We start from the raw sequence: 19,178 nt of genomic DNA on the forward strand, positions 1-19,178 counted from the left end.
CAGTTGGAAGAAAATTGACATTTTATGTTTGGACCAAACAGAACCTCCTTGCAATAATCAGTTAGATGCATTATATACCACAAAGCAGAATAGAAATTTAGGAAGAAGTAGCACAGGTATTTGTGTGAGGTTTTCGTGCAATTTAATTAGTACTTTCCACTTTGAAGGAGTTTTAGGTATCATAAATATGTAGATTACATACAGGCATGGCCCAGATACAGCCTTTCAAAAGTGTTTCAGGTAAATTAATTTCTATCAGATGCATTATGCAATCTTAAAGTCAACTTTAATAGCATACATTTAAGGAGATGCTTGAGGCATTTTTAAAATGGATTCTAGAGAAAAAAAAAAATCCTGTGACTTCACCAATCATCACTGAGAGCTAATGCAATGAAAAGCACAGAAACCCTCCACCCTATCAGTTTATATGGAATCCCCAGGAGCAGAGAAGCTTATTAACCAAGAAAGCTTGTATTGCAGCTTCCTTGTGCTTCCAGCCTCTGAGTTGCAGTAGTGGTTCACATCCTGACACCCCTACTGTTAGCAATGTGACTCTGAGAAAGGACTTGACCTGCTCAACCTGTTTCCTATTCACTAAAATGTGGAAAATAATTGTACCTGCTTTGGAAAATTGAAGTGAAGATTAGGTGGGATAAATCTTGGAAAGCATTTAACAAGTAACTTTGAAAGGGGAGCACTGTAAGTGCTCACTCAATGGTAGCTATTGTTATAATTGTCACATTATGGCCTTCTCCCCAAGGGCCATTATCATCCTCATTTTTTTTTTTAATGGCAAAATTTCGGCAAAAGTGACTTGATGACTTTTTTCTTTTTTTTTTTTTTCTTGGTGCCATGACTTGATGCCTTTATGCAGCCACAATGATGTCTTAAGCCTCTTGATTCCAGTCCCTCTTTCTTTCTACTCAATCCTGCCTTGATATGTGACTCAGCTGTTTTTTTTTTTTTTTTTTTAAACCTGTCTTAGGCAAGCTCTGATCTTTTATCAATGCTTCCTTTGCTGATGGAGAGGCAGGGCAGCGCATTAGTCATCAGAACTACATTTCATTCTTCCTGACTCTTTCCACAGTACTCAACTGTGGAATGAGAAGTAGATCATCATGCCTAGATCTATATTCTCTCTGCTCCTGACTAGTTCTGTGTGTGGCTACATCACTTAACCACTCTGAGAGTTAATGTATTATGCTGTTGATTAAGGGTGGAAACTCCTGCCTAGTCTGGGATTGTTACTTGCAGATTCTCTGTGATGAGGGTCAGAGGAACTTGATTGCTTCACTGGCTGGAATATGCATAGTTGTTTTATTCTGTCTAGTGTTTTCACACCTCCTAAAGCATCTTTCTTCTCGAACATTCCTAGCTTGTGCCCATGTGTAGATTGCATGAAGGAACTAGGACACCATTCTAAAAGACACCAAAAGGCTCTTTAAAATAAAACAAGCAAACAAACAAATCAGAAACCAGCAAAACAGATCACTCAAAGGCAGAGCAATCTCCTGAATTCTAGTCAGCAGACCCTGTTCTTGAATTGCTGTGTGACCTTAGCAAGTCATTTAACCTCTCTGAGTTTCAGATTTCTCAATGGTAGAAATGGCCTAGATATTCTTTGCAGTTCCTTGTAGCTGAAAAAAATATGGAGGTATAGCTATAGGGAGGAAAATTACATAGCCTACTTTAGCTGTTTGGCCTTTGTAACTCCCATAGGCATTTTGTTGTCCAAAAATAACCACACTGCATAACCCAGGCTCTGACTTGGCTCAAGTCCCTTGAAGGAGGGCCAACTGCAATGGTTCAGGCAAGCCACATTCAGTTTTGGGTTGACTCTGAAAATCAAGGAATCTGTCTGTTTGGAATACAGCCTTGCTATCGCTATTTACAAAGTGAGGGGAGTTAATTATTGAGAAAAACAATTACCACTACCTTAAGCCTGCCAGATGTGTTCTTCTCTGCCTGTGGCCCCACGCTTGCACTGAGTTGTTGTTAAAACCGTGTCAGTAAGTTTATGTGTGTGAGATGTAGAAATAGAAAAGAAAAAGAAAAAGGCCATATAGCAGCCATGTGCTGGTCTCTGGCAGGCCAGTCATGCAAGTGTGCATGGCTATGTGTTACCCATGTCTCTTCACCCAACTTGGCCTCCAACATAATTCCTCCACTAATGTCTGTGTCATAAGCTGAGTTAACTTACCTCTGTGGAACATTAGGCCACTAAGTTGGGACATTAAAGGCCTCTGTTAATTTGTGGACATATTAACACTGAAAGCCATTATTGGCCATTAACGCCTTAACCTGATTTTTTATGGGCATGAAGTCAAATTAGTCATGAGTGAAGGAAGAAGTGGTGGAAGAGATCTAGAATGCAGGGCATTGCTAAGGAGGGTGGATGTACCTGATGATATAGGGACAACTTAGAGCATTAGGGACCTGCTGAGAGAAGAGGCCTGGAATGGCAAGCCAAGAGTTACGTGGGTTCAGAGGGAGGAGGAAGCCCCCCAGGTGGCAGTCAGGGAGATGAGGAAAGCTTCCATGGAGAAGATGTCATTTGAGCAGAACTGTTTTAGATAGACAGTATTTAGATGCAGCCTAAACAAAGAGAACTGCATGGGCAGAGAAAGTACTGTCTAGGGCAAGCTTGGGAGAGCAGTACAGGATTCATAGTGTGACAGGAACATATAAGGGAGGAATGAGAGGTCAGGGAAGATTTATTGGAAAGATGACAGACAGGAACCTAAGGCTGAGGTACTTATCAGCTATCTTGTTGGCATGTAGCTTCTGCTGATTACTAATCCAAGGTGAGTTCACTTCGTGGGTGGTAGATGAATGCCATTTACTACATGTGGAAGTTACCCCCGTGCCTCCCACTTTAGACTACAGGTCATAGCTCGGTGTGGGAGTAGAGCCATTCCACCCATGGCCAGGAAAGCTGTGCCCAGTCAAAAGTTCTATGAGGTCTTGACATAGGAATATTTCTGTTTTTCAAACAAGTTGTCAAGAAGTTACCAAGAAAATAAAGAACCTGCTTCCCACAAAAGAAGGCAGCCAGAATACCCAAGTCCTAGAAAAGACTATGCTGTAAAATTAGAACAAATAATAAAATGTCTCCACTGGCTGGGGACTGGAAGAGGTGCTAAGGACATACAAGTTGGTTCTAGTCAAAATGTACCAGTTTGAAACATAAAAGAAGATACCACTTGCTCGTCACTTTGTAGACATTATAGAAATCAAATAAAAAATCTGTCTTTGGATGGATATGTTTTCTAAACAAATATTCTGCTATATGGTGATCTAGAAAGAACTTAACTGTGGCCAACAGCATCTTAGATTCAAAATAATCAGCTCAGTTTTTTGCATATACAACTGACAGATGCTAACAGGGTAAAAAAAAAAAGTGTATATGCAACACGGTTCTAACCCTAAAGGAATACATTGGAAAAGAGTAAAGCAAAATATGCTGGAAAAGTAACAGGTTCCCTCCGGGCAATGAGATTGTGAGTCACTGCAGGTTGTGACAGTGAATATGCTTCTTAACACTTCTCTGTACTTGAAAATTTTTGTTCAGTATCATATATTATTTTGACAGTCAAGAGAAAAAGTATTCAGAAGGTTGAAGGAAAAATGTGGTAATAGAAAAGTGACATCATTAGCAGACTATTACTTATTTGTCACTGACCTATTGCCAAACCAGAAAAGGTTGAACCAAGGTGAGATTAAGTCATTCCAAGCCTGGGGTGTCCTGTGTTGCTGAGTTTCTCCTCCCTTCTCCCCTTTTTGGTTCCATAACAGCCATCTATCAATTCACCTTTTTTTTTCTTTTACTAGTTCATGGATCCTCACTCTCCTTGGTTTCCAGCACATCGTCAATTTATTCTACGGTAAGTATAAATCAATGCTGTGTGGCTGTGATCATGAGAGCTGGGGTTCCTTTATCACATGTGTCAAGAATAAAATATATGCATTTCTCCTAGGGAAAGCATTTCCATTATAAGGGGATCAATTAATTAGGCAACAAGATTTAAAATTCACAAATAGCTATTAATTATATTATACCAACACCCAAATCGAGAACTGGCTGCCTTGTTAAAGTGGCATTGTACTTTAGGTGATAGCTGGCTAGAATGTGTGAGAAGCCTTGGCCACCTGTTGATGACCTGGGGTGGGGGGTGGGAAGAAAGGCCTTGAGCAATTTATTAACCCTTTGTCTGCCTTAGTTTCTTTATCTGTAAAGTAGAAATAATAGCAGTCCCTACCTTATAGAGGTGTAATGAGGATTAAATGTTATGAAGATTACATTTCACTATAATAGAAACTCTTTCTAGACAAGGACATTTTTGTTTTTATTACCAGTGCCTAGAACAGTACCTAGCACATAGTAGATATTTTTAAGTAGGTTTGAAGGAAATGAGAAAATGCGTCTAAAACAATGAATATAGTACACACAGCTCAGAGCAAGCCCTCCTAAATGCTAGCTATCATCAAAGAGAGGTTTATTGAATGAAAGCCAAATGTAATCAAATACACTTGGATCTTCAGTACTACTGGGTTTGTTCAGTAGTGCTTACTTTTTATAGCTGTACACTATTCACTGTATTTTATTTTATTTTATTTTATTTTATTTTATTATTTTATCAGACTCTTGCTCTGTCACCCAGGCTGGAGTACAGTGGCACGATCTTGGCTTACTACAACCTCTGCCTCCTGGGTTCAAGCAATTCTCCTGCCTCAGCCCCTGAGTAATTTTTTTTAACAGTCCACTCCCAGCTAATTTTTTTCACATTTTTAGTAGAATTGGGGTTTCACCACATTGACCAGGCTGGTCTCAAAACTCGTGACCTCAAGTGATCTGCCCACCTCGCCCCCCCAAAGTGTTGCAATTACAGGCGTAAGCCACTGTGCCCGGTCATAGCTGTATACTATTTACTTTAAAAACAGTAATTTGGAAATTTCTATGTTAAAAAAAAAAGTCTTATTGTTAATTGTGAATTGGAAATTCTTTAGCCCTTAATCCCATGGAAACAAATGTTTTAACAATTCAGGTTTTGATAATGCCCGGTTTCTGGTACATATAGCAGGATACACTGTGTATAGCTCCTGGAAAATAAGAGGCCGCTCAGAATCAAGTTAAAGATACCAGGGCCTTTCTTAGGCCTGTAGTGAGCAAACAAATTTCAGTGATTGCTGATTTGGTCTGTTTTGAAGGACCTAGAAACGCTTACTTCTATGCCTACTCACCTCACCCCTTCAACTCTAAATTTTTTTTTTTCTTCAGCTAGTCATCTTGTTTGAAATTTCATCACCAAGTCCTAGCTTTCCTTTTAAAGGCTTTATATAGAGTAATATTGGAGAGAGGTTTTTTTAAGCCATGATTTACTAAGAAAGCATAGAGATGCCCTTTCAGCTGTCAGCCAGTAGATAAACGATATCCTTTCTTCCAGAATGAAACTGTGGGATATAGGTACCAAGGTTGGTACTTTCAAACCTAAATTTACTTCTTCAATAATATTTACTGGCACCATGGCTATGCCAGGGTCTGGACTAAGACCTAGGATATAATTTAGAAGAGAAAGGAGCCTGCTACTGAAGGAGGAAGCCGTAGGCACCAGAGGGACATGGGACTCTAGCTTCACAGGGCGGGCGCCGAGAAGCTGTAGTAGATGTTTCAGTGCCCAGCCCCATGTTTGCCCTGTGGCATTCCCAGGGGTTCTTGTCAACACAGAGGGGAATGGGCTTTTTAGAAGAGTGAAAAATGGGAGACTGGCCAGCATTGACCAGCCTTGAAGGGAAAGAGTATAAGCTTCTCAACCTGTGTGTCTTCAGATCTAGGAGTTTCCTAGTCACATGCAGTTCCTGGGGGCAGCCCCTTCATGCCAACCAAGCCCTCTCAGTAGCTATTGTTCTGGGTGTGCGGACATGAAGATACTGTTTTCATGATATTTGAAATTGTCATTTGAAAAGCTCATATAAATTCAACAAATTAGCAAATGCCTAATAATAATACTTTTAAATTCCATTTTTATATGGATAACAAGAGACCTGAGGTGTAATCTTAGCGTTCTTCTTGCCATGTGACTTTGGGCAAATCAGCTGGTTATTTAGAGTGTCTCTCCAGTTTTGCCCTTGGCACTGGGGAGCGAGGTGATCTGAGCTCCCTACAATCTCTGATATTCCGTGAGTCATGGAGTCAAAGGCTCCCATTTACTGTCTTCACATATGCCCTCTCTGAGAATATGGGTTGCTTTTGCAGACTTAAAAAAAAAAGATAGCCTAACATTTGAATGTTCTTATGCTCATGCAGTCTACTAATTTCAAGAAAAACTGCAAGTCTGGCTAGACTCTGCTACCGTCTAGCACTGAAATGTGGTCCTTTATCTATTATTACCTTCTTGGTGATGATGAAATTCTGAAACACATGCCCCAGGCACTTTTGTAAATGTTAAGGTGAATACAGGTATTGATCGACTTACCACCTATGCAACTTAAGACCATTCAACTTTACGACCACAATTGCTAGCCACGACTGCTCCACGTCTGGCAGCGCAAACGTTGCCCAGCTGGGCGTACAACAGTGCGGACCAGCTTCTGGCAGCACTACCATCTCCGCGTGCACCATTTCAACTGTACATATAGCCTACTCAACTTACAACCAAATCGTGTTATAAGTCCAATCGTGGTCATAAGTCAAGCACTAGCTGTAAAGTTCTTATTCGTTGTCCAAAAAGAGATCTTTGAAATCTGTTAAGTTGCCACAGACTCAGACCAAGGAGCCTGCTTAATAGCTGAGAGTTTTAAAAGCTTTTATTGGATGACAGTAGGTTCTTTCCTTGAAACCTCTATAATGAATGTTCAAGAATGCTCATTCTGCATGAAATTTGCCTGCAATTTTAATTATAAGTGAAAGAAAAGAATACACAATGCTAAATGATTGCCATGGGAAAGTTATGACTAACTCTTATTAGAGTAGAGAAAAATATCAAAGGCCACCTCTGGCATCAAACTTGTTTTCCTGTTTGGTAGGGAGCACTTGAGTTCCCAGGAGAGGTGCTGAATGGACGGCGGCTAGCAGTATCACATAGTGTTCCCAGATGTGCAGAACAGCAGCAACTGGGGCAAGATATAAAGCACATGCTTTCTCTAGGCTGCTGTTGATAATAGGGGCCCAATCTCAGAGACAGGTGGGCACAGTGACAGACAGTGGCAGAGGCATGGGGAAGGGCTGTTAGGGCCTGTCAGTGGAAGTGTTTCAAAGTAGGTCTGGTCCTATGTGGATGTTTAAGCCTTCTGACAGGCCTCCACCAGCCTTCCAAATGTTAAATGGTGCTTATGTTCTCACCATTAACTTGTACCCTTTGGATTGAACTCAGTGGGCTTATTTCTAGAAAGCCTCCATGAGAATGTAGCTGTAGTAAAAGTCCAGGAGAATATGCACAGGCTCTGGAGCCAGACTACTACTTTAGATCCAGTCCCAACTCTGCCACTTACTGGCTGTGACCATGGGCAAATTATTGAACTTTTCTGCGCCTCAGTTTCCTCATATGCAAAATAGAAAGCAATAGTATTAGTACCTCCTCAAGGAGTTGTTATAAGGATTAGATGAATAATGAATGTAAAATGCTTGGAACTGTCTGTGGCAGATGGTAAGCATTCAATAAATGCTAGCTGTTATTACCAGAATGCAGGCAACAAAAAGTCAGGGACTTGGTCATGTTCACAGATTTATCACAGATTCTTAACAACAGTGCCTGGCACACAGTAGGAAGTCAGTAAATATTTGATAGGTGGTGGTAGTGATGATGGATGGACAGACAGACAAAGATGAATGAATAGTATCTGGGAGGGAAGAGTGAGCTCTAAGGATATCTTCCAACCTTCTCCTGAAAGCATTTCTTAGATAAGGAGGTTGTTCAGTGAGACTTTAGGCAAGACACAACCCTTCTGAACCTCGGAAGGAATACAAACAAACCTACCTAATGGAGTTTCTGCAAGGTTTAAATGACTTGGCTCTGTGTATTTAAAAATTGGTTGCTGCTATTAGGAGCCATCCTAGAGGAGGGGACTCGTGGGCAGGATCAGGAGGGAGGACAATGGGGAGCACAGGGTGAAGGGAGATCAGACAGGAAGCAGCTGCCCACCTATTCCAGCTGATGGATATGGGCTCTGCAAGTTCTAATGAATTATACCCACTTTGTATTGTGAACTCATGGAGATGTCAACATCAGGGTCGGATGCTGATTTTTGAAAAATAATGGGCTTATTCCTAGTAAAATTGGATTAGGACACTTAGAGAAGACCCAAGGACAAAATAGAGTTCTTACTGATGTTCAGTCACCTACTTTGTTCCCAAGTCACTCTTCCCTCCCTGGAGAAATTAGAGTGATGAGTGGAGAGGTCAGGAGCAATCAATATTTCCAGGAACTGGGTAGGTTCTCTTTTATGAGCCCCTGTGGGAACTAGAGGACAGGGACAGAAAGGTTCCTCCTGCAGTAGGTTCCCCAACCCATGTGGACTCCCCCTATGGGAGGAGACAGGGTCTTATAGTTTCTGGCTGGCAGGTACCTGTGTCACTACAGACACAGAGCCAGCATGGAAGGAACAAAGAGGGAAGCCAGTAAGAGGGGTAACAGAGTTCACCCTTACTCCACAGGGTCACAGGTAATTGGGGTCCTTGAACGGGCCAGCATGAAGATGAAGGCCACATTTATTCTCACAGCCTGTGGAGTTACTGGGATGGCCAATAGGGGCTCCCAAACCCCTCTCACTTTGAGGTCTTTCTACCCTGCTGCTCCCATTCTCCCACTGCAGTGCCCTAGGGAAGTGAGAGGAGGGCAGAAAATAGGGCAGAATTAGCCCAAGAGCAGTTTTCCTTGCTCCCTAGATAGGGTTGCCAGAGAAAACACAAAACACTCAATTAAATTTGAAATTTAGATTAACAACAAAAATTTTTTTTTAGTAACAAAATTAGATGCTTTATTTTATTTTATTTTTTTTTTGAGATGGGCAGCCTCTGTTGCCCAGGCTAGAATGCAATGGCATGATCTCAGCTCCCTGCAACCTCCATCTCCCAGGTTAAAGCCATTCTCCTGCCTCTCAGCCTCCCGAGTAGCTGGGATTACAGGTGCATGCCACCATGCGTGGCCAATTATTTTTGTATTTTTAGTAGAGATAGATTTCACCATGTTGGCCAGGCTGCTCTTCAACTCCTGACCTCAAGTGATCCACCAATCTCATCCTCCCAAAGTGCTGGGATTTCAGGCATGAGCTACCATGCCTGGCCCTAGACTTTTTATTTTTTTTAAAGCTATTCAAATTTAACTAGGCCTTCTGTATTTTTATTTACTAAATCTGACTCATGGCCTTCTCATCACATACCTTCTCCTGCACACCTTACCTATCACCATCCCCGCCTGGGGAGCAGAGTGGCTCCACAGAACCGAAATGTGGAGTGGTATTCTCATTCTCCCTAATTTTTGAAAATAATATGCTGTTTGTATTTGGCCTTTCTGATGGATCAATTTAATTGAACCAGTTTATCCAGAGAAATATACCAGAAAATAAACTAGTAAATCTTCCAGACTGCTGCAAGTATCTGAATATGGTATTCCTGGTGGGCTGGACTATTCTTTGTTCCTTAACTGGTCTAATTTCCTTTATGTTTTCTTTACAGCCAGAAGAAAAATGCCAGTCAGAGGTAAGGAAGAGCTTGCTGGTTGGATTTCCTCTTTCGCTATTGTCAATTATTTGACCCTGCTCACCCTGGAAATGGACTCCCAAAGCATGTAACCCTCTCCCTTGTCATCTTTAGATTCGCAAACTGCGGCGGGAACTGGATGCCTCCCAGGAGAAGGTTTCAGCTTTGACCACCCAGCTGACAGCAAATGTAAGTACAGACATAGGGCGGTAGCATCAGGACAGGAAGCACCATCCTTGCCTTCTGAGCAGCCTCAAGTCCTCCTGTGCTGAACAAATAGAAGTAGCACATTGTAAAGAAAAAGACACAGGCTTTAGCATCATGGATGTGAATGTCAGTTTGGACACTTACTGGCTCTGTGACTTTGAGTAAGTTCTTGAATCTCAGCCTGCATGTGCTCACCTATGTAACGAGGGTGAGAGTGTTTACCTCTCAATATTGGCCCATGGTCTATGTTTGCCATATATGAAGTGCTCGTTAAAATGTTAATTTATCTTCCTCTTTCTGAAAATTTTGATTTTAAGGGAGAAAAATCAAAAGCAAAAAGGAAAGAAGGGGGAAGAAAAGAAATGTAGTTCTTCCCAATATGTAGGTAGCTGCTCTGTCATTATAATACACATGATTATGTGTTCAGGGGATGTTGCCAATTCAACAACGGTTTGAGCACCAGCTGTTCCCTGGGCCTGTGGGTTCAGCAGCAGAGCAAGCACAGTGACTGATGTCTTAACATTCAGTTTCTGGGACAGCAGAGAGCCAAAACAGAAAATTTTGCTATAACATGATAACTGTTAAGATAAAGGGAGGAGACGGTAGTGGGAATATCTAGGGGGAGCACCTCGCTCACTCTTGGTGAGGGATGAAAAAGGGGACAGCTCATCAGATATTGAAAATAAGAAAAAAAATTTTTTTAAAGGTGGGCAGGAAGGACTTCCTGGAGGAGGTGACGTCTAATGGATGCTATGTAAGGGAGAATGCATAGGGTGGAGAGCATTCTAACCAAAGAGAATAATTTGCACAAAGATTAAGGAGAAAGATCTTGGTGTATTTCAAACTCTCTGTAGGTTGGTGTAATTAGTATCTGTGGCTTGGATGTGGAGGAGAGGTAAGGTGAAGAGGGGACAGAAGTAGGGAGGAAGAAGTCATCGAAGAAAGGCAAGGGGTCAGATCACAGTGTCGGAGCTGTTGGAGTGAGCATCTGGGCTCCCTCCTGAAGTTAGTAGAGACCTCTCATTGAGTTTTAAGTAAGCAGTGGGTGGCCTGGTTTGCACTTTGGATAGAAGATCAGACTAGAGGCAGAGGTCCCCCATTCCCCATCCCCATCAGCCCTGTCTGTATAGGAGTCCTGCTGCAGAGCTGTGACCAGGTGAAGGCTGAAGCTCAGCAGACAGAGCCTGAGGTATCAAAAGGTGCTGAGGTGCCTCTGAGGCAAGGCTTGCTGCCCACGAGTTCACCACCCAGGCTGAGCCCATTGATAAATGTGTTCAAGCTACATAGAAAGCAACCTGCATGACCTCAGCATGTCATTAAAATGGAAACCAACTTCAAAATGCTGCCTTCCTCTCACTAGACAACTGAGTCAGTCCTCCACATTAGTCATTTCCCTGGAGTTTTTGCCATGGTATTCCAAGCTCGAGCCTTAGTTTACTCAAGGGAACCATTTCTCTCTAAGTTGGCATGCGAAGTACCTAGTACAGTGCTTGACCTTAGCTATAAGCTCAGTAACTGCTAGCTGCCCGCATTAATATGTAGCCTCCTAAGTTCTCTTTCTTTTCTGGAAATCCTTAATTTTTTTAAAAAACCCTAACTTAGGACACCACGGTGTGTTTTGTAATCTTTTATTTTCTTTACCTCTTCTACCACCGGTAATGCCATCAAAAGAACTTTAAAATCTGACATGAGAACTTAATTCTGAGGCGTAGGTCCTATTCAGAAAAACAGTATTCTGTAGGTAGGTTCTATTCCATGGGCAGATTCTTCATCTGGATAATCAAATGTGTAGATTTGAATCCGGAACAAACTCCAGACCCAGCAAGTCAGGGTCTTCTGGGTGTAATCCAAACGTGTGGTTTGACAGCAAGCCCTTGTCAAACCACAGTGATGCTGAGCTACTCTCCCGTGAACTCGGGTTAATTGTTCCAGTGACCTTGTGCTGCCATTTGAGCCTCACCTTGGGCCATGTGGAACTCTGCTGTCTGTTCTAGAAGAGTCAGATTGAGATCCCTTATATTATTCCAGAAGAGTGTTTTGTTCCTCATAAAAGGCACTGAATCCAGTATTGTTTGAAAGTAAATATTTAGTCTTGCCGCACACCACTGGAAGGGCGAACATGTTTTATTGTCTGCCATCTTTCTGGCAAACCAAGCTGTGTTTGTTTTTCCAGGACAAACTACTCAAAGCCACCTTCTCTGAGTGTTTTCATACCACTTGTGTTTGTTTTCCCTGGGAATGTGAGCATGGCGCTTGATGAGTAGGCTGTTGTGTGGCTCTGAACCAGGCTTGGAACGGCCTCCGCAGCCTGTATTTTCATAGTTGGGCTAATGACACAAAGGCAGCCCTTTTGCTTACCAGAAAAATGGGATCCTCTGGATCTCCAGAGCAAATATGGTTTCTTTTTAAGCTTGCAAAAACACCTTCTCAATAGCAGTCTGCATGGGGTCAGGTTTTTATTTTTATTTTTAATTGAATAGAAAATAGGAATGTACATAACTGGAATCATGGGGGACAATCAAGTGCAGAGCTGAAATCAATGGAAATCCAATCATTTACATTTAACTTTTTCATTCCTTTGCGCTACAGGGATAGCAAATGCTCTTTTAGACATCGAGGTCCTGGCCTGTTTCCTTTGTCAATTATGTGACTATATTGAATTGATTGGCTTTAGTTTTGCCATACTCTCCAGGGCAAACAAAAGCATATCTCTTGATTTTAAAATGCAGAGGTACTGTCTCCATTTTTAATAGAGGAAGTGCAATCAGAGAGAAACTGACTATTCCACTTAATATTTCTACTGCAAGTGGAAATGCTCCCTGCCAGCAGTTGATTCTAGAGATGTCGTAGCCTCCACCATCCCTGTTTGATGAAGTCTAATAACAGGCCTCTCTTCACCCCTCACATCTCTCCTTACATTGAAATGTCACTGCGCCTCCTCACAGTACACAGTCAAAGCTTCTTCCTACCCTCCTCATCTCCCTCACCCCGCTTATCCAGCGTTCATTCCTCACTGTGTGCGTCAGTCATCTCTTCCTCTCAAATTTTATAGCATGAAGAAATCTTACCTCTCCCAAGATCCTCCCATGCACCCTCTGCACCTCTCGTCCGCCCTGTAGCTCACTGTGTTTCTACTCCCCGTTCCTACACCTGTGTTCTCCGGTGCTCTCACTCCTCTCATAGTTTCTCTTGTCACTTTATTGTTTCCACACCCCTTTCTTCCCCCACAGGTGTCCATGCATTCCTGTGTTTTGCAGTTCCTGAACAGTTCATAGACCATTTTCACCAGTTTTGTTTCATTTAGCACAGAAAATTACCCTGGTAGGAAAACAGATATTGGTACAATTTCACAGATGAAGCCGAGGCCAGTAGGATTAGGTGATTTGCTCAGTGTTATGGGCAATCAAAAGGAACTACAGGGAGAGCTGAAGACCTCTAACTCTGAATCCTGTTCCCTTCCCCTGTGCTACACTGCCTCCTGCATCTAAGTGCTTTTCTTCTCAATCCTTTAATCACTCATCCAACATACATGATCGAGTGGCTGTTTTCGTACCAGCAGTGTGGATACAGTGAGGAGCAAGATAGACATGGTGTCAGCCCTCATCAAGTACGTAGTCTGGTGATCTGTCTCGTCTGCTGCCCAAATGCCTCTCACTCTTGGACATGCCGTTATTCCATTTACACAAGTAGAGATTGGAGGTTAGAAGATCCTAGCTGCCAAATAGATTCTTCGGTCTATTGCTAGAAATTCCTTAGCATGACTGTTTGAAAAAGCACCTGTTCTTTATTCTTGGTTTTAATAACATTACCAGGATTCTCATTCAGTCAACTAATATATCACCTACTACTCTGTGTTGCAGGCAAAAGTTTAGTGTTGGGACACAAAGTTACCTCTTACCCTTCAAGAGAGTTGTAGAGAAAGTGGCAGTCATGAAAATGCCACATTTCCCAAGTCTTAGATATACTCTCTTCTTTTTTTTGTAGTTTAACATCCCTGAAAATTGGTTGCTCTTTTACTCATAACTGGAAGCATTTTAAAAAATTCTTAGAAATATAAAATAATGGTACATTTTATGTCATACTCTAACAGGCATGTATAAAGGCACGTGCAAGCCTGTGGGAAAGTGGTAACTCCCTGGAGGAACTGGGAAACCTTTCTCCGAGGAGGTAGCAGATGGGCCTTTCAGTGGCTTTTTATTAACCAGGATTATAACAAGCAAACTGTGCCAACCATTTTGTTTTTTCATTCTACTAACATGCTTAATATGAGCCTCTGCTGTGAGCTTAGCACTTGGTGAGCAGATCATCCTGCACTGTAGTAAAGACAGACATACACGAACAGTTACAAGACTGCATATATTTTTAACTGTGATATCTCAAAGTGTAGTCAGAAGTACAGTTTGCTTGTGAGAGTGCATATGAGGGTGTCGTGAAGGTATGAGCTGGGAGTGCTTGTAGACAGGTAAAAATTATTAGGCAAGGAATGGGAGAAAGGTGTGAGAGGAAGAGCATTTCAGGTAGAGGGGAAAAGGTTTTTACAAAGGTCCCAAGGTGAGAAGGAGCACTGGGGTGTTTGAGCAAGTAAAAGACTGGAGTGACTAGATCCCAAAGAGGGTGGGGAGTGGGATTCAAGAGGAGGCTGAAGGAGTAGCCTAGATCAAGTGGACCCACAGGATTTCCATCGTTCAGAGCCAGCCCTTCTAAGCACTCTTGCCTTGTAAGGTGATATAACTGAGGCTGTGTCTTCCCCTCCAGGCTCACCTTGTGGCAGCCTTTGAACAGAGCCTTGGTAACATGACAATCAGGCTCCAGAGTCTGACAATGACAGCTGAGCAGAAGGTAAGGCAGAAAGGGTACTTTTACACCACCACCACCGTCGCCACCCCCTTGGAGTCAACAACAAACCTGAAAATTCTGTTCTTTCATTTCAGATCATTATATTTCATTTCAGATCATTGTACGGATGTTAATGTACTTCTTGAACTGTTAAAGTTTAATTGTAAGGAGTCCAGCCTGTTGAGTGAAAATATGACAGGTTGAGTGATAAGGGCATCAATGATAGATCTCGTAGTTATAACCCTACTCTTATGTGTTTGTTCATGCCCCTTGATCCATCTGAAAGGTTTGGTTGAACTACTTCATTCACTCCCCTCCTGTGTTGAAGCTAAGTTATACTTCAGTTGAACTCTGTACAGGATGATTTTAGGCTGACAAATAATTCTTTCTGTTCCCTAGGATTCAGAACTGAATGAGTTAAGAAAAACCATTGAGCTACTAAAGAAACAGAATGCAGCTGCCCAGGCTGCCATTAATGGAGTAATTAACACACCTGAGCTCAACTGCAAAGGTAAAGTGAGGGAAACAGCCTTTAGCCAGAAGACCTGCCTGCCCTTAGGAGCCCTCCCCTGCCATCATATGATGCAACCTCCCTGCTAGAGGACAGGTGTCTGCATAATTCAGCTCCAGGTCAGGAGGGCAGGACCTGGAAGGCAAATACCTTAATCGAGTCACTTCTGGCCTCCATGAAGATGGCTATCCTCTTCTCTGATATATCTGAAAAAGAAAACATGTTTCTATTGCCAGAACGTTAAAATGTTTTACAACCTTTCATTTCACTAGCACTCTGATATTTACATGCTGATATGTGGGATAAGCTGAACTGAGCTCCTTCCTTATTTGTCCAGGAAAACATTTCTTTTCTTTTCTTTGCTTTTTCTAAGACAGCGTCTTGCTCTGTCACCCAGGCTGGAGTGCAGCGGTGCAATCTTGACTCACTGCAACCTCCGCTTCCAGGGTTAAAGTGATTCTCCTGCCTCAGCCTCCCAAGTAGCTGGGATTACAGGCATGCACCATCACACCTGGCTAATTTATGTATTCTTAGTGGAGACAAGGTTTCGCCATGTTGGCCAGGCTGGTCTTGAACTCCTGGCCTTAAGTGATCCACCCTCCCCAGCCTCCCAAAGTGCTGGGATCACAGGCACAAGCCACTGCATCCAGCCCAGGAAAATATTTCTAAGTAAATTACTTTGTCCTTGTGTATCTTGGGGTAATGGAGGAGTGCAGGTGAGTTAGCTCTCATAATATTAATATTAACAGTGTAGCAATCATAGTAGTAATATGGATAGCTAGCATTTATGGAACACTTACTGTGTTCTAAGCATAGTGCTAAGTGTTTCAATGTTTTAATTATTTGGTTTTCTTTCTACAACAATCTTGTGAGTGTGATTCTCTTCTCTCCTCATTGTACTAATGGGGGCACTAGGGTTCATAGATGTGAGTCACTTTCTTTTTTTTTTTGAGATGGAGTCTCACTGTGTCCCCCAGGCGGGAGTGTAATGGCACAATCTCGGCTCACTGTAACCTCCACCTCCCACGTTCCAGTGATTCTCCTGCCTCAGCCTCCTGAGTAGCTGGGACTGCAGGCACACGCAACCATGCCTGGCTAGCTTTTGTATTTTTAGTAGAAAAGGTGTTTCACCATGTTGGCCAGACTGGTCTCAAACTCCCCAAGTGATCTGCCTACCTTGGCCTCCCAAAGTGCTGGGATTACAGGTGTGAGCCACTACGTCGAGCCAAGAGTCACTTTTTAAGGTTAGGGATTAGGGAGAAACGGAAGTGGGGCTAGAACCTGATGAATCAGCCTGACCCTCCAACCAGTGTTCTCAAAGATCAGCCTTTAGGTGTAGTTCTGTTCTAATGAGGAAAACTATCTGCAAATTTTATGTCAGATATCACACATTTTCCATATCAGTGTTCTTCCTCTATTGGGCCTCCTGAAAAAGTGATGATAGCTTTGAAATGGGAAGGATTTGCAAAAGAGTTAGCTGGATGGAGTGAAGGGAAAAGAACATCCAGGTAGAGGGATAGCACATGGAAAGGCCCTAGATGAGGTAGGCATATCACTTCCAAAGAAGGCCACTGTGGCAGGTGCCCAGAGAGCAGGACAAGGAGGGGGCTAGCAATGAAGGTGACAAGCAGATTTCCTCACCTGTCTAAAGCTTAACAGCTGGTGGGGAAATTCTTCCTACACCTCCCTTGACTTCTGTTGTGTAAAGTGGGGAGAGATAGACCTCATTTAATTGACCAAAGAGGGCAATGCACCCACCTATTCAAGAATCTTAGAAACAGCTACAGGGAACAGAGGTGATGTCTAAGTGGAACACACTACTAGTGGAACAGTCTAGTAGTCCTCGGGTGGGTGGGTTTTGCTTAAGTGGCAAAAGAGATAAAGAGCAGGGCTCAGGTTGACAGCCACTGATACGCCCTGCCTTGGTCTCTAGGAAACGGCACTGCCCAGTCTGCAGACCTCCGCATCCGCAGGCAGCACTCCTCAGACAGCGTCTCCAGCATCAACAGTGCCACCAGCCACTCCAGCGTGGGCAGCAACATAGAGAGTGACTCAAAGAAGAAGAAGAGGAAGAACTGGGTGAGTGCATACCCAGACACTTTCCTGGGAACTGACAGAAGAGTCAGTTACAGAACTGGCTGGTGCATCCGCCCAGATAAAGCCCAGCCCAGCTACTATGTGTGGAACACAGCCCTTCGGGAGTAGATCCCAGGAAATGGCTGTGGATAGGTTTTTACTAAAATCAATATGGTGCTCAGCAAAACACTAGAATCTATAACATCCCTACCACCTTGTATTTTTTCCTCTTTCATGAGACTTTTCATAAAGTACTCATCTTTCATTTCATATATGTGTCATTTCTTCCTCATTATATGTTGGCCACAAAGTTTCGGGTACTAGAGCAAAGTTATTCTTAAGTGGTTTCTTCTTAGTTAGATCCAAAATATTTTTTTGAGCATATCGCTAGTTGTCCCATCTTTAGCCATAATCATTATCTATTTATTTATAGAATTGCTTAGGATAGCATCAAAGCAACCCTCTCTTTGTAAACTTTTTGACCACGTCCTATAAATAAAAGTTTCCTAATATCAATGTTAGAAGTTAGCAAGTAGCTCTAAACTGAGGGTTGTACCTCAAATAGCAAGTTTCATAGAATCAGTCTCCATTGCAGTGTTTCTTCATGTATTCATAATCCCAAAGAGTTATTTGAATTGTGTGCAGTGGTGTTTTCTACTTTCCTAGAAAAATTCCACCCCTCACTCTCCATCCAGTTTTTTAGCTGTGCTTTCAAGGCTGCAGAGCTCTGAGATTTGCTATCCCTTGTCTTCAGTATAAGAATATCCCAAGTTGATCTGGAGCTGACCAGTGGCCTCTGGGCCCCCTTTGTGCTGATGGCATCCTGTTTCACTAGTAGCTACAGTGTCCTCATTCATTCTGTACACTTCTCACTCATTTTGTGTTATCTTGGATGGGTGGCGAGGTCTAGTGATAGAGACATTAGGGATATAGTCATTTTGGTTGTCAATGACTTGCATTGGAAGCAAGCTAAAAAGCCAGTTTAGTGTGACCCTCTCATCATTCTGATTAAATTTTCTTTTTTAAGTTGCTAATGGCTCTTAGTCAATTTATTTGTTATGACTAAACACAGATAGGATTAATTCATATTGCTGTCTCTAATATGCAATTGATAAACATGGTCTGCTTTGATTTTCAAAGTGACGAGAGATATTTTCTGTGAAAAATAGTGGCTATTCTATTTTCTTCAAGAAATAAAACTTGCATATGTTGCTTTAAGACAACGCCTGGTTATCAGTCAAATCAGGGAAGATGGATAATTGGCATCCGCAGCTAATCCCAAAGCTTAGCTCTGTCTGATCTTTGTAATCTCCTCTTCCACCTGGCTTTTTACCAGAGGTAAAGTCAAGGATTTCGGTTGATGGCTTGTGTCCCTAATCCTTCTGTTTCTGTGACTACTCTCTGGAAATATGATGAGAAGTAGGAAATGGAAGATAAATGGGATCTAGATTTGCCCAAAAGCTGGACATGTAGTTTATTACGGATGCAACCCGTTGATGGGAGAAAAATCTCATCAATTTTTAGAATGCCCTGTTTTCTGAAGTTTTCAATGGCTAAGAAAACCCCTGGAATATATTTTCACAAGGAAAAAACACTTTAGAAAAGAGAAATTACTTTTAAAAGGCCTTTTGTCAAGATGCAACATTAGTTTTTGGCCAAGGAAAATGAGTGCTGAGTATGACTTTCAGAGAAGACATTGCACTTTAATTCTTTATGTTCCTGCAATAGGGGGAAAAAGAATTTTCAGATTCATCCCATGATTTGGGGAAACTGTAACATTTCCCCCATATAGTTAATAAATTTCTTTGAAATAACGATTTTCTGAGTAACAAGTGAGATGGCTAATATGCTGCA

The 19,178-nt window shown here is 42.2% G+C and overlaps 1 protein-coding gene across 6 annotated transcripts in view; it reads left to right on the plus strand.

The window, feature by feature from the left end:
- Positions 1-19,178, plus strand: part of NAV2 (neuron navigator 2) — a 411,110-nt gene that overhangs the window by 351,797 nt on the left and 40,135 nt on the right. For 5 of the 6 annotated variants that reach the window (XM_017525904.2, XM_017525905.2, XM_037737552.1 and 2 more), the window contains 6 exons: positions 3,832-3,884; positions 9,671-9,694; positions 9,809-9,883; positions 14,657-14,740; positions 15,137-15,248; positions 17,182-17,327. In XM_017525904.2, the coding sequence (XP_017381393.1) occupies positions 3,832-3,884; positions 9,671-9,694; positions 9,809-9,883; positions 14,657-14,740; positions 15,137-15,248; positions 17,182-17,327 (494 nt within the window). Of the gene's footprint in view, positions 1-642; positions 648-3,831; positions 3,885-9,670; positions 9,695-9,808; positions 9,884-14,656; positions 14,741-15,136; positions 15,249-17,181; positions 17,328-19,178 lie in introns of all 6 variants that reach the window. The other variant, XM_017525903.2, reaches the window with a different exon arrangement.

The sequence above is a fragment of the Cebus imitator genome, unplaced genomic scaffold (genome assembly GCF_001604975.1).
Source record: "Cebus imitator isolate Cc_AM_T3 unplaced genomic scaffold, Cebus_imitator-1.0 Scaffold39, whole genome shotgun sequence".
Classification (NCBI taxonomy): Eukaryota; Metazoa; Chordata; class Mammalia; order Primates; family Cebidae; genus Cebus; species Cebus imitator.